Source organism: Alligator mississippiensis, chromosome 5 (genome assembly GCF_030867095.1).
Source record: "Alligator mississippiensis isolate rAllMis1 chromosome 5, rAllMis1, whole genome shotgun sequence".
NCBI classification, from domain to species: Eukaryota; Metazoa; Chordata; order Crocodylia; family Alligatoridae; genus Alligator; species Alligator mississippiensis.
This window is the reverse complement of record NC_081828.1, coordinates 51,781,051-51,793,723: the sequence shown is the minus strand read 5'-3', so window position 1 is coordinate 51,793,723 and position 12,673 is coordinate 51,781,051. Positions and strand designations below refer to the sequence as shown.

At 44.2% G+C, this 12,673-nt stretch overlaps 1 protein-coding gene across 6 annotated transcripts in view; it reads right to left on the bottom strand.

The window, feature by feature from the left end:
* Positions 1–3,037: 3,037 nt before the first annotated feature.
* Positions 3,038–12,673, bottom strand: part of CEP350 (centrosomal protein 350) — a 114,858-nt gene continuing 105,222 nt past the window's right edge. For all 6 annotated transcript variants that reach the window (XM_014596018.3, XM_019500273.2, XM_059728367.1 and 3 more), the window contains one exon: positions 3,038–7,125. In XM_014596018.3, the coding sequence (XP_014451504.2) occupies positions 6,961–7,125 (165 nt within the window). In that variant the 3' untranslated portion in view covers positions 3,038–6,960. The remainder of the gene's footprint in view (positions 7,126–12,673) is intronic.

Below are 12,673 nucleotides of genomic sequence, written 5' to 3'. Positions count from 1 at the left end.
ACAGGGGATCATGTGCTTTTATCCTCCAGCACAACACCAAGAAATACCCAACCACCCTTTGGAAACATGTAGCTGGAGCATGCAGCTGCCCTCCATGGGCCCCCTTCACCTCATCATTTCCTGCCATTTAGGTGGGTCTTGGGTTTAAAGGTTCTGTTTGCTCTGTTCGATTTGGTTTGTTTGCACTTTTCCCTCAGTGAACTCCCTTGAACTGCTTGTGTAAAGTCAGCTGTGCCCCTTACTCCCCACTTACCCACAGTCCTGCGTCTTGCTCACTTGACGTGGGTGTCCAAACACACTTCCCCCATCTGCTCTCCCCCCCTTCAGCCAGTCAAGCACACTGCAGAGTGTAGTCACGTTTGCACAGTTGATTAAATTCATGATTACCAGACAAACAGAAAAGGGAAAACATGCCCAAGCACCAGGTCATTTATGTCCTCCCCCATCACCCCTCTCTTGCCTCTCCAGCTTCTGGGATTGAAAGTAGTCTGCCAGAGCTTCACACACAAGCTTGTCTCAGTGGTCACTAACCCTAGCATGCTTGGAAGCCAGTACAGCCTGGCATCCCACCTGTAGCCATGCTTCCTCTGCCCAAGCCTCACGAAAAGCTTCACTGAGTCCCGAAAACGGTGTGAAAGGCTCAGGCAGTGACAACACAGCAGCACATGTAGTGTTCAGTGGAATCCAAAAAGACTCCCAGAGGCTCTCCCAAGAGTACCTTGAGGTGCCCAAATGCAAACCCCACAATCCTGGGGCTGCTGTTGAGATCATTTAAGTTTCTTGCAGGCATCTAAGCATCTCAAGTTAGGCTTCACATGCCATGGGTGAAGTGGGCATGCTGGACAATGATTAACTGGAGGTAGGGAGGGAAGAGGCAGTTATTCCCCTTCCACCTCGTAATCCAGGGGGCAAACTCACCCAACTCAGGAGCAGTCAGTTGAGAAATATGCTGACATCATGAACCTTGCCCAATCGGCCAGCATTCACACGTGCCAATTGTCCAAGGTGGTCCATGTCATCATGCAGCAGCACAGAGAAGCCCTCGCAGTGAAGGTTCTTCATCCTTGAGTGCGCGGGGCCCAGAATGGTGCTATGGGTGTTGTCAATGGCCCTGATACAGTTAGGAAACCCCCAAGTAGCTGAAATTGGCCACGACCTCCTGTGTCAAGGCAGATAAACCATGGTTCCAGCACCTCCTTGATCACCAGACGCTCCCTAAACTGCTGGTCCCACTGTGGACTTGCCCATGTTGAACTAGTTGGCCATGGACCAGGGGCTGTCAGTGATTGTGAGCTCCCATATGGTGATGGTTACATGTGTCTCTGGTCAGGGGTGCCCTCATCTTGGTGACTTGGTTACTGAGGATGAGCACCAGCATGGTTCAGATTTCTGTGGCAGTAACCCAGGACATACAAAGGTTCATCTGCCACTGCCTGTTGTCCCAGGTTGACAAGACAATGTGCTCCCAACCCGGTGGCTGCTTGTTTGCCTTGATCAGAAGCACCTGTGGTTTGGAGTGGTTTGTACAGAGGTCTATGGCATGTCATATGGCCTTGCTCCTGGCTGCCACATCAGTTTGGGTGACAACACTGAAGCAAAAAAAGCAATAGATGTGTCTTTAACTTCCTCAGCTAGGTCAGCTTGTGCTTTCAGGACCTGCAATATAGCTAGTACATGCGGCATAGAATTGCCCTGAGGAAGCCATGGAAGACCTGCAGTCTCTGCCTGGAGCAGTGCTACTGGGGCTCAAGCTGTTCCTGCTAGGCACATAGGGCATGCACAACCATGACCTCATAAAGCTCCAGCCTGGGTTCCCCAGGTTCACAGTGAAACTAAACAGACACTCCAGCACATGGGATTGGTGGGGATGGATGCTTCAAGGATGGTTTGGAGTTAGCCTACTGACTTTTTCTTCTGTACCTGAAGAGTCCTGGGGAAACTCCAGACAATCACCCACTGCAAGACATGTTGGGATGGGTGCTCTCTCTGGTCCTCTAGAGGTGAAGCAACAGCACTTCAGGTTGCTGCTCAGCCTGGAACTCTAGGGTAGTGCATGTCTGTAATAAACTTCGACCCCTACCATACTATTTTTGGAAAACAACCACATCTTAAGCGACACCACACAGAGTTGGGAACCCAAACAGAACAGCACTGGCCTGAAGCATGGGAAGTAGTAAGTTAAATTAACCAGTCTGGTTTCACCAGCTCAGCTAATGAGGGAAGTGAAGTGCTCAGAACCTTGGTAATGGAAATGTATGGAAAGAATTTTCAAAGTGGCTTAAAGGTGTTCAACTTCCACTGAATTTCAATTGGAACAAGACACCAAATTCCCAGGCTCTTTTGGGATCCCCAGTGTGAGAACTTGTAATAAAATATATCCATCTTGGCCACTCAGGCTAATTTTTCATGAATCTTGCAATGTTTAGTGTTTTTATTAAAGCCTCTCAGTTCCTGGTATCCTGACTGAGCACATCTTTTTCATTTAAAAAGAACATAGAAACATTTACAGATGCAACAGCTGCAGAGAAATGCTTGATGCTGTGCTTCCCAAGGCTCGTAAACTGGAGAGTCAATGAAAAAAGGTTCAAAACTCTTCATACATTACTTGTGATGTTCTGAAACCCAATTCATGCCTTTTGAAAGTGACAATACTATACAAGTAAGGAAGATAAGACATGGATTGAATAAAAGTACATTAATCTAGACTTATCACTCTCTATATCTAGTGAATAAATAACCTACTACCAAGTTACTTATATTCTATGAGACAGATCAGATGTATACTGCCCAAAAGTATAAGTCAAAGGAAATACTCTTATTTCAATGATCGTTTATACTAAAGAGCCAATTTCCTGATTTTTTCTTAAAACAACTCACCATGAAGTTTTCTAAATATTTTAAATTTTCTTCTATCAATAAAAGCTGAGAAAAACAGTAATTACATTTAACTGAGTTGATTAATCTTTAAAATGAACATAAGTAGACATGCTAACAGAAAAATAAACCCAGTTTAATAAAGCAGCAGGGCAGGCAGTCATTAAATTTATAAATCAGTTTATTTACAGATTTTATCCTCTTAAAGTACATTTCAGTTAACAAAGATATTTACACTGGTGTACACAGGGACCACCCTGGTGTATTTTACAGTTCTTAATTACAAAAAAAACCCCACATCTTTATGTCTACTGTGCAAAGCTGCTCCGGGTAGGATTATTCACTGAAACTGGCCCAGAACCAAGTGAACAAGTTATATACACGTACACAGTAAACTGGTTTATTGTTAATATCTGCACAATACAGTACATGAGGAGGCCAGACCTCCCAAAAGGCGGCTTTGCAAATGTGTATCAAAAGGCTCTGCAAAGTCAAGGAAAAAACCTCTCAAATGCAGGTTAATTACAGTACTCCTCTCTCACATCTGTATGTATTTTTGCATTTAGTTTTTAAATTACAAATAAGTTCTTGATATTTTTTTCTCCATTTTAGGTGATTTGTAAACATTTCAGAATTCCTATAGTTCAAACTAAGCACTTTGTATGCATCAACTCTTCCTCTGCTGGAAAGAATTTTATTCTCCCAAGATTCTTAAGGTAGCAAAGGGATACAAAAGTCAGAACTGCACTCCGTTCTTTGCAAGATAGTTATTTAAATGTTCTCTATCACTGTGCTACTGAATATCTTCTGCAGGTACACACTTTATTCAAGTATTGCAAATAGCTAAGGCCACTTTTTCAGGAAAAGAAAGCGAACAAGATAGATTTTTTTTCAATAAACTACTCAACTTTATGAGCAACAGAACATAATCAAAAAGGTATAGTAGTAATATTCCAAAAATCAGTAGCTTAGGAAGCATCCTATTGTGAGAGAGGGTCACCTTCCATATTCACACAAGCCTGGGCTTTTCTATATGGCATTGACTGATCTTTTCCTGGGCTGAAAAGGGGATTAAGTTTCCATATCAACTCAATCCAGTGCTTTTGATCTCTACTAGAGAAAGCTTGCTCCAATTTGCTGCTCAAAAAATAAAGGGAGTACCAGTATCCCTTTAACCTTGGATTTCCTACTCTTTCACCAAGACAATTTAATAAGGATCAGATCATTATCATGACAGAATATCTTAAACTTGGAGAAGTAGGGGGAAGGGAGAGCAGTGAAGTGTAATTTGTTTATTCAGCCCAGAGATTCCACATCTCAGCTGAAAATCTGTTATGAACTCTGACCTAAAGGGACCATTACCATGTCTCAATGCTCTTGAGTCCTAGTCTCCATTGTACCCCAGTACTCATCCAATGTTGAGAAGGTCACTTAACAGGCATATGCAGTTATTTTGGTTCACATTGCTCCTGCTGGGAATTGTTACAGATACTTTGAGATGTTCTCTCCAACCTCCTTCCACATTGCGAGGAACCAGCTGCAACAAACAATCTCTGTTGCTGCTTGCAAATTCCCACATACCAGCCCTATACCCTAGCAGGTGCCCTCAGAGAGGTAAATCATCTTACTACCTCAGCATAGGCCATGATATCTCAGGGATGGAAACAACCTTTTCTACCATTTCTACAATATGCACAATATAAATCTGCATTGTGGATGTCTGTACTGGTGCTCTGCCCTCTCTACTGTTATTGCCATTTATAAAAATAACTGTCCCTTTTGAAAAGAAGATGCCCAGGAAACAGAATCTGAGACAGGGACTCAATCCACGACACCATGCTGATTTAAAGACAGCAGCTTTATCTCGTTTGTTTGAAGCACTTGGCAGTTCTGAAGTTCAGCATCATGAACCCAGCTATCTTACTAATTTAAATGGAAAAGTGAATTGCTTAGGAGAAGCTGAATGCTGTTGCAACAGGATCATCTGACTTCCATACAGCTATAAGGGAAGTTAGCACAGACAGACAGATATACGTGCTTGGTCAGACATGTTTCACTACATTATGTGTTTCCCTTTGTTCTTTTGCTCACTATGCTCTTGTAGATATGGCTCATCACTAATAACTCACAAACGAGATGCTGGCAATATATGACAGGTGAGATTCAGATATGCTCAACCTCCTCCCACTCCAACATTTCTCACTGCTGTCCCTGATTTACAAAAATGACTGTGTTTGTGTCACTGTGCAAAATGCAAATATTTCAAGGACAGTTTCCCAAAAATAAAGATGGACAAGGAGGGAGCACAATGGAGCAGTGATGGAGGTATGCATAGTTGGAAGCCCAAGAAACAGACAGATGCAGAAAAGGGTCAGAGATTACCCTATGTGCATATCAAGGGCTACAGCATCTTTGGGTGCCTCCTAACATGCTTCTGAGTGCACCTCAACACTCCCACATGTCTGGAGAATATGAATCTACTCTGGGTCTGGTCCTGTGCTGGTAAACAGGACTTCCACTATTAAGGCATCAACACTCAACCCTAGATTGTCTATGTTCGACCAAGAACCACAAAATGGGTAAGTCAAGAAGGCCCTCAGAAGACAAGAGAGCACTGCAACTGAACAGCTCCAAACATACCACACAGTGGCCATCTTCAGCCTATAGCTCCTGGGAAGAAACCATTTCTGATGAAAAAGGGAAGGTAATAAGAGCAGGAAGGGTACTGAGATCTTGTTTTTAGCTTACTCCAAACACTTCATAATTTCTGACACTGGTTCCAGCTGAGGTTCCTTTTACAATTGGTGCCTTTGCTTCCCAAGGTTTGGCACCCTTGATCCTCCCCATTGTCCCACGAGGCTGAGGTTTTTTGTGCAAAGAATATGGACCCTACAAGTTTCCAGGACAGATGTCATGTTATCCAAGTACCTTTCATAGGTTCTGCCATTTCAAAACCTAAGAAAGTGCAACCATTGCACAGGACATGTTCCTGATTTCCAATTTAATAAATTATCTTAAAATAAGTTAAAACAAATCCCACAAGCACAAAACATGCACAGAGTCAAGCACTGGACACCACTTTCTTTGGTGCAGAACACTCATTTCCCTACATCTGTCAAGCAGCAGCTCTTCCTATTTATAAGAGTTCAGTGCTAACAAGGGAGGGATTGAGGACCAAAGCTGTGTGAAGAAATATTTTCCACTCCCACATGTCTGATGCCTGAGAGAATCCTGAGTATCCATTTATCAAGGAGCAGCTGGTGGTTCAGGAAGTGAAGAAATGCTACATGGCGGAAGTAAAGTTGGCCTCAGGCTAGTCTGTTGGAGCCAACTTTCAGCAGCCTTTACCTTGCTCTTGTTCTGCACTTAAGTAAAATAGATAGGGAAGAGGTAAGAACTGTGTAAATGGATGAAGAATGCAAGGTTACCAATTCCCCTGGATTAGCCCAGGGATCCTGTTGGGTACCATGCCTCAGCAACAAAAGTGGAAGTGGACTTTAGAATGGAATCAGACCCTGGAGTGGAAAAACTGATGCATGCAGTTGGGCCTGCAGGGTAAGAAGGAGAAGTGGTTAAGGGCATAACACTGTAAAGGGCTTTAAAATCTTCTTTATGGCTAAAACCCGACCAAACCAGTTGTTATCATAATCACTGGTGCACGTGTCTACAGATCACTTGAGTTTCAACTCTTGACAACAATTCCAGGCAGAGTGGCCAGTCTCCCAACCTCTCCCAGCTCAGCAATCCCAGCTTCAGAGAACAACATACAGTTCCCAGCCCAGTCCGAGACATGGGGAGCTGCTGGCAGCTAAGCTGAGTACTTCCTTGGCACAAGGATGACATGAACACTCCACATGCCAACATCAAGTGAGGGATCCTATTCGTCGCAAACAAGAGATCCAGTGTAAGGTCTCCCAAGGTGGGGCATGCAAAACCAGGTTGATTCATCACATCCAAGTGGCCTTTAAAATCCACAGCTGAAAGTCCAGCAGCAGTGTAGTTATGGTGGAGGTGTAGTATGTGTCAGAAGGCAGAAAGGCCCATAGCTCAAGTGATTACACAGTGTCTGATTTATTTCCAGGGACGTCACACAAGCAGTAGTCTCTGCTGTTTTTCATTTATCTGGTTAAGAACATCAATGGTGTCTCTGATTAAGGCCTCAAAGATCCCATCTGCCAACTGCATCTTCACACACAGCTCATCCTCATCATAGTTCACCCACTGAGCTTCTTCCTCATGGAGTTCCTGTACCTTGGAGGGTAGAGAAAAAAATATTACTTTACTGCTGCTTAGCATATCTTGTGCACTTTCAGAGCTTCCAGGAAGAACCAAACATGAGATGCATGATAAAGAATTACTTGCTAATAAAGAAAATCTTTCTGTAAGTGCTGGGATGATCAACAAATAGACCACCACAACAGTCTCTGCTGTTTGCCAATATTATTTACTCCACCCACTTTATTAAATGCAAAAGGATTTGAAAAGCCACGCAGCAACTTCTGTTTCTTCACTATTTGATGATTCACTAACTCGTGAGTGAGCCTGGATGTTCAGTCCAGTCCAGCACTTACAAGAGTGCTGAGGGCTTACATCTGATTAGAACACATGCCATTAATGGTGACCTCCATTGAAAATGTGTCTTGTAACCAGCCCTTAATAAAGTTTAAGCTGTGTACTCCTGAAAAAGTGGTTGCAGATGTGTTCTCAGAACATTAAACGAACAATTGCACAATAGATCTCCTTTAAATAGGATACTTAATTATACTATTTTATTTTCCCCCTTCATTTCACTGTTCATTTTAAAATGTTTCCTTGTATTGTTACACACTTTTTTTGTTTAAAACACAATACTGATGTAACATCATGCATCACTACTGACCAATGTGAATTCAATCTAAAAAACCCCACTTAATTTCTCATTTGTAAAAAGTCAACAGATGGTATGAGTGCTGTACAAAACACAACCCTGAATGAGAAGAGGCAAACAAAATGAGGGAAATAAAAAAAGATTAGATATATGAACAGATTCAGAAATAAAAGAAATTCACATTTGATTACAGTACTAATTATCCTGAAAGCAGAAGCAGAGAAGCAGGCAAACAGTGCACAGCACAGTACTATATGCTGTATAAAAAAAGGATTTTAGCAATATTTCATGCTTCATTTGTCTCAAGGGCATAACTGCTAAAGGAATGTTGTGCTAATTAGGGCTACATCAATAATTTGTCTCTCTCTTTGTTTTCATGAATGGTCTGAGTTACACAACTCTTATTAATGGCATGGCAACGTGTGGTTTTTAGGCTCAGGAATAGCATTTCTGAGACGTTAATCAAATGACTGCTGGTGCGAGGATGGCATGGGGGACTGAGTCCCCCATGCTGGACTCCCTGCATGTTAGCAGCACCAGGACGGCCTGGCATTGACAACCTCACTCCCTTTCATCACAGCCTTTTCTTCCCCACACTACTAACAACCCAGGACAAAGTGTTATGGCTTAAAATCAAGGAAGCAATGTGGCAGCCTGCACATCCACATCCCAGAGCTTTTGGAAGAAGACTTCCTCCTGTGATTCCAATTCAAGCCCAGGAGTCCCAGGAAGAAGAGACTGATGTCACTGAGAAAACACTAGGTGATGCAGGAGTCTCCAACAAAAAATGAATAAAGATCAAGAGAAGTAATCTCTTTACTCCTAGAACCAGCTCAATAACAGAGAGGACAGAAGGGCAGGCTTTTATGGCATTGAGGCTGAGTCTTTTCAGAAATCCATCTAAAAGCACATTACAGTATATTGGCATCCCTGGGTGAGCGTGGTGAAAACCCTGCTGAGAGATACACTGACTAATAGATGCTTCCTTCAGAGAAGGTTACAACCTAAATGGGAAATTTGGAGGCCTTCTGGAACTGATTTAGGTAACCAGGGTTATGCTTTCATCTTGGGGTTGGAAGCTCTGAGTCCTACAAGCATGAAGGAATTTGAAACGTGGGTGGCAGAAATGTCTGGATCCATGTGCTTCTTGCTTCTGGTGGCCAAATGGTTAATGCAGTAATTAGCTAAATTGCAAAATGAAAAAGAAAGTAAAGTTATCTTTAGTAAGCAAGTGTGGTTTTGGGTGCAAAAGCCCACTGTGCTTCCAGTTTGTTATTTGTTTTTTGGGCTCACCCCACTAGGAAGTGTTGGCATATTAGGAGCAGATGTTTTGAAGATCCTGAATGCTGCTATTGATTTGGCAAATAAAGAGCTATTGGTGCAGTTAGGGCAGGGGGCAGGCAAAATGCGGCCTGCGGGCCAGATGCAGCCCACCAGGCCATTCTATCCAGCCTGTGGGGCCCCTAAAAATTTTGAAAATATTTATCTGCCCCTGAATGCCTGTCATGCAGCCCTCGATGGCTTGCCAAAACTCAGTACCTGGCCCTCCACCTGAAATAATTGCCCACCCTTGAGTTAGGGGGTGCTACAGATGGAATAAAGTGTACCAAGGATTAGACTGTTATTGCTGCAAAAAACAGGTGTGCTGCCATAGAAGCAGGGGAAGAGTTAATTTTTCCTCCATGGCCCCCTCTAGTGGTAGAAATGGCTGAGTAATGCCTAGTGCCTATAAGGAGGATTTCCCCCCACCCTCACCAGCTGTGGAGACCAAGAAGCTGGCTGATGCTGCTCCATGACAGAAGAGAATCATCCCATAAAATTATGCTCATCTTTGGCAATTAATCAATACACTTCTCACACTGGCTGGAATGACCCAAGGCTCTTTTTACATTCTCTCTCACCCTTCCCACCTCACTCAAACGTTTGATTAGGGACCTATCAAAATTGTGATTTCCACAGAAACCATGAATTCGGTTGATCTCCATGAAAGTGCAGGGACCATGAAAAGGTGCAAAACAACCTCAGTAGCAAATGAGAAGTGGAATTAAGCGCTGCAAAAATAGAAAAGGGCAGGAAGCCCTGGTATCCTGAAGCATGGGGGCAGGGAGAGGAAGGGGGATGTTCTTCCAGCAGAGCACGGCAGCCCCCCCCTCCCACCCACCATGCAAAGGGACCCCCAAAGCCCCACTCCTCCCTGTAGATTGACAGCCAGCCAACTGTCAATCTCCTGGGAGGGGTGGGAATTCTGGAACCTCTTGGCCAATCGGAGCTGCGGGGGGTCCCGCTGTGCTCTGCCATGAAAGCGGTGACTGGCATGTGCTTGAACCACAAAATTGGTGGGCAGCAGCCCCGAATTTGGTAGGTACCTAATTATGATGTTGTGCAGTTGCACATGCACAGGCAAGTAGGCTCTTTTCCTTATCACACTGTAAATAATTAAAAACAAAACAAAACAAAACCCCAAAATCCAAATCCATAGGGGAGTCATGGAAAAAGGTTCCTCATTTCCAACTATAAAGCCTGCAACTGCAAAACAGACCCCCTTTTATTGCAAACTGCTTCTATTTTTCAGAGCTACGACAGAATAGAAGGACTTCAGGCCTTAAATTAACAGGCTAAGGTCAGGTAAGTTTTAGAGAGGGTCACTCATAGGCTCACTGGCCCCCAAAACTAAACTTTTACCTTTGCTTTTGTCCAGCTTCACCTTCCTCTATGATCTGGGAAGAATCATAGAAATTAAGAGCTGGAAGAGAACTCCAAAGATCATCGAGTCCAATCTCCTTGCTCTGGCCAGGAATACTGCTAAGATCAAACGATCCCAGCAAGGTATCTGTCCAGTCTCCATGTGGGGTCTCACCAACACCAAATAAAAAGGAAATATTGCTTCCTTAGCCCTGCCGGCAACGCATTGGCTAATGCATCCCAGTATGGTATAAGCTCTGTTGACTACAGCTTCGCACTGGTGGCTCATGTTCATCCTTTGATCAACCATAACCTTGAGGTCCCTTTCAGCCACTGTGCTGGCCAGGACTCTCCTCCTAAACTATACTCATATTGCTGGTTACTTCTCCCCAGATGAAGCACTCTGCATTTATCCTTATGGAACTGCATCTAGTTCTGCTCCATGTACTTTTCCATTTGTCCAGGTCCACTTGGATCCCCGTTCTATCCCCTAGCACAGGGGTGGGCAAGATGCGGCCCATGGGCTGGATGCAGCCTGCCAGCCCATGCTATCTGGCCCACGGGGCCCCTAAAAAATTTAGAAAATTAATATTTATCTGCCCTTGGATGCCTGTCATGTGGCCCTCAATGGCTTGCCAAAACTCAGTAAGTGGCCCTCAGCCTGAAATAATTGCCCATCCCTGCCCTAGCATGACTGCTTTCTCCCATAACTTAGTATTGTCCACAAACTTGGCCAGCCTACTTCCACAGAAAGAAAGCAGTAGCAGAGCTTAAACGTTACTCACATGGATAAATTCAGAGATTTCATAGACATTAGGGCTGGAAGGGATCTCGGAAGATCATCGAGTCAAGCCCCCTGCCCAAGGGGCAGGAAGTCAGATGGGGTCATAGGATCCCAGCAAGAAAAGCATCTAACTTTCTCTTGAAGGCGTTCAATGTAGGTGCTTGAACTACCTCCAGTGGCAGGCTATTCCAGACCTCATTGGCTACGATACTGCCACTGCGCAAAGTGGTAGTGGCTATTCCAGACCTTGGGGGCTTGGACAGTGACAAAATTCTTCCTTATGTTCAACCTGAAACGGTCTTGCTGAAGTTTATAACCGTTCGGATCTTGTCATCCCTTGGGGTACTCTGGTGAACAATCACCCCCCCAGATCCTGGTGAAAACCCTTGATAAATTTATAGGTGGCCATCAGATCGCCCCTGAGCCTGCGCTTTTCCATGCTAAGGAGTCCCATAGCTCTCAGCCCGTCATCGTAAGGTCTGTTTTCCTAACCTCTGATCATGCGTATGGCTCTTCTCTGGACTCTCTCAAACTTCTCCACATCCTTTTTGAATTGAGGAGCCCAAAACTGGACACAGTACTCCAGCTGCAGCCTCACCATGGCCGAGTACAATGGGAGAATGATGTCCTAGGATTTGCTTGAGAAGCATCTATGGATGCAAGCCAGCATTTTGCTTGCTTTACGGGCTGCAGCATCACATTGAAGGCTCATATTCATCTTGTGGTTAATCATGACCCCCAAGTCCTTTTCATCTGTAGTGCTAACCAGTGTAGCACTGCCAAGCCTATAAGGATGCTGCAGGTTTTTTCTCCCAAGGTGGAGAACCTTGCATTTTTCAGTGTTAAACACCATCAGGGTCTCGTCTGCCCATTTCTTGAGCCTGTCAAGGTAAGCCTGGATTGCCCTCCTGTCCTCAGGTGTGGATGTTTACCCCAGAGTTTGGTATCATCGGCAAATTTGGCCAGACCGCTTCTGACTCCAATGTCCACATCATTAATGAGGATGTTGAACAAAATAGGTCCAAGGACAGAGACTTGGGAGACTCCACTGCTCACAGGGCACCATGACGATTGACTTGTGTCAACCACCACCCACTGGGTCCGACCACGGAGCCAATTCCCCAGCCAGCGGATCGTGGTGGACCTAAGGCCACAGTTGGCCAGTTTTGTCAACAGGTGATCATGGGATACCAGATCGAAGGCTTTTTTTAAAGTCAAGATATATGACATCAATCTCCTCTCCCTTGTCCAGGTGATAGATCACCTGGTCATAAAAGGAAATAAGATTGGTCAAGCGAGACCTACCCGCAACAAACCCGTGCTAACTATCCCTCAGGAAGTTGCCATTGGCCAGTCTGTTGAGAATGGCCTCTTTAATAATCTTTTCTAAGAATTCGTCAATTTAACTTTAGACTAAGAGGCCAAGTGAAAAAGCAGGGATAATTTGGTTTATGCTACTACAACAC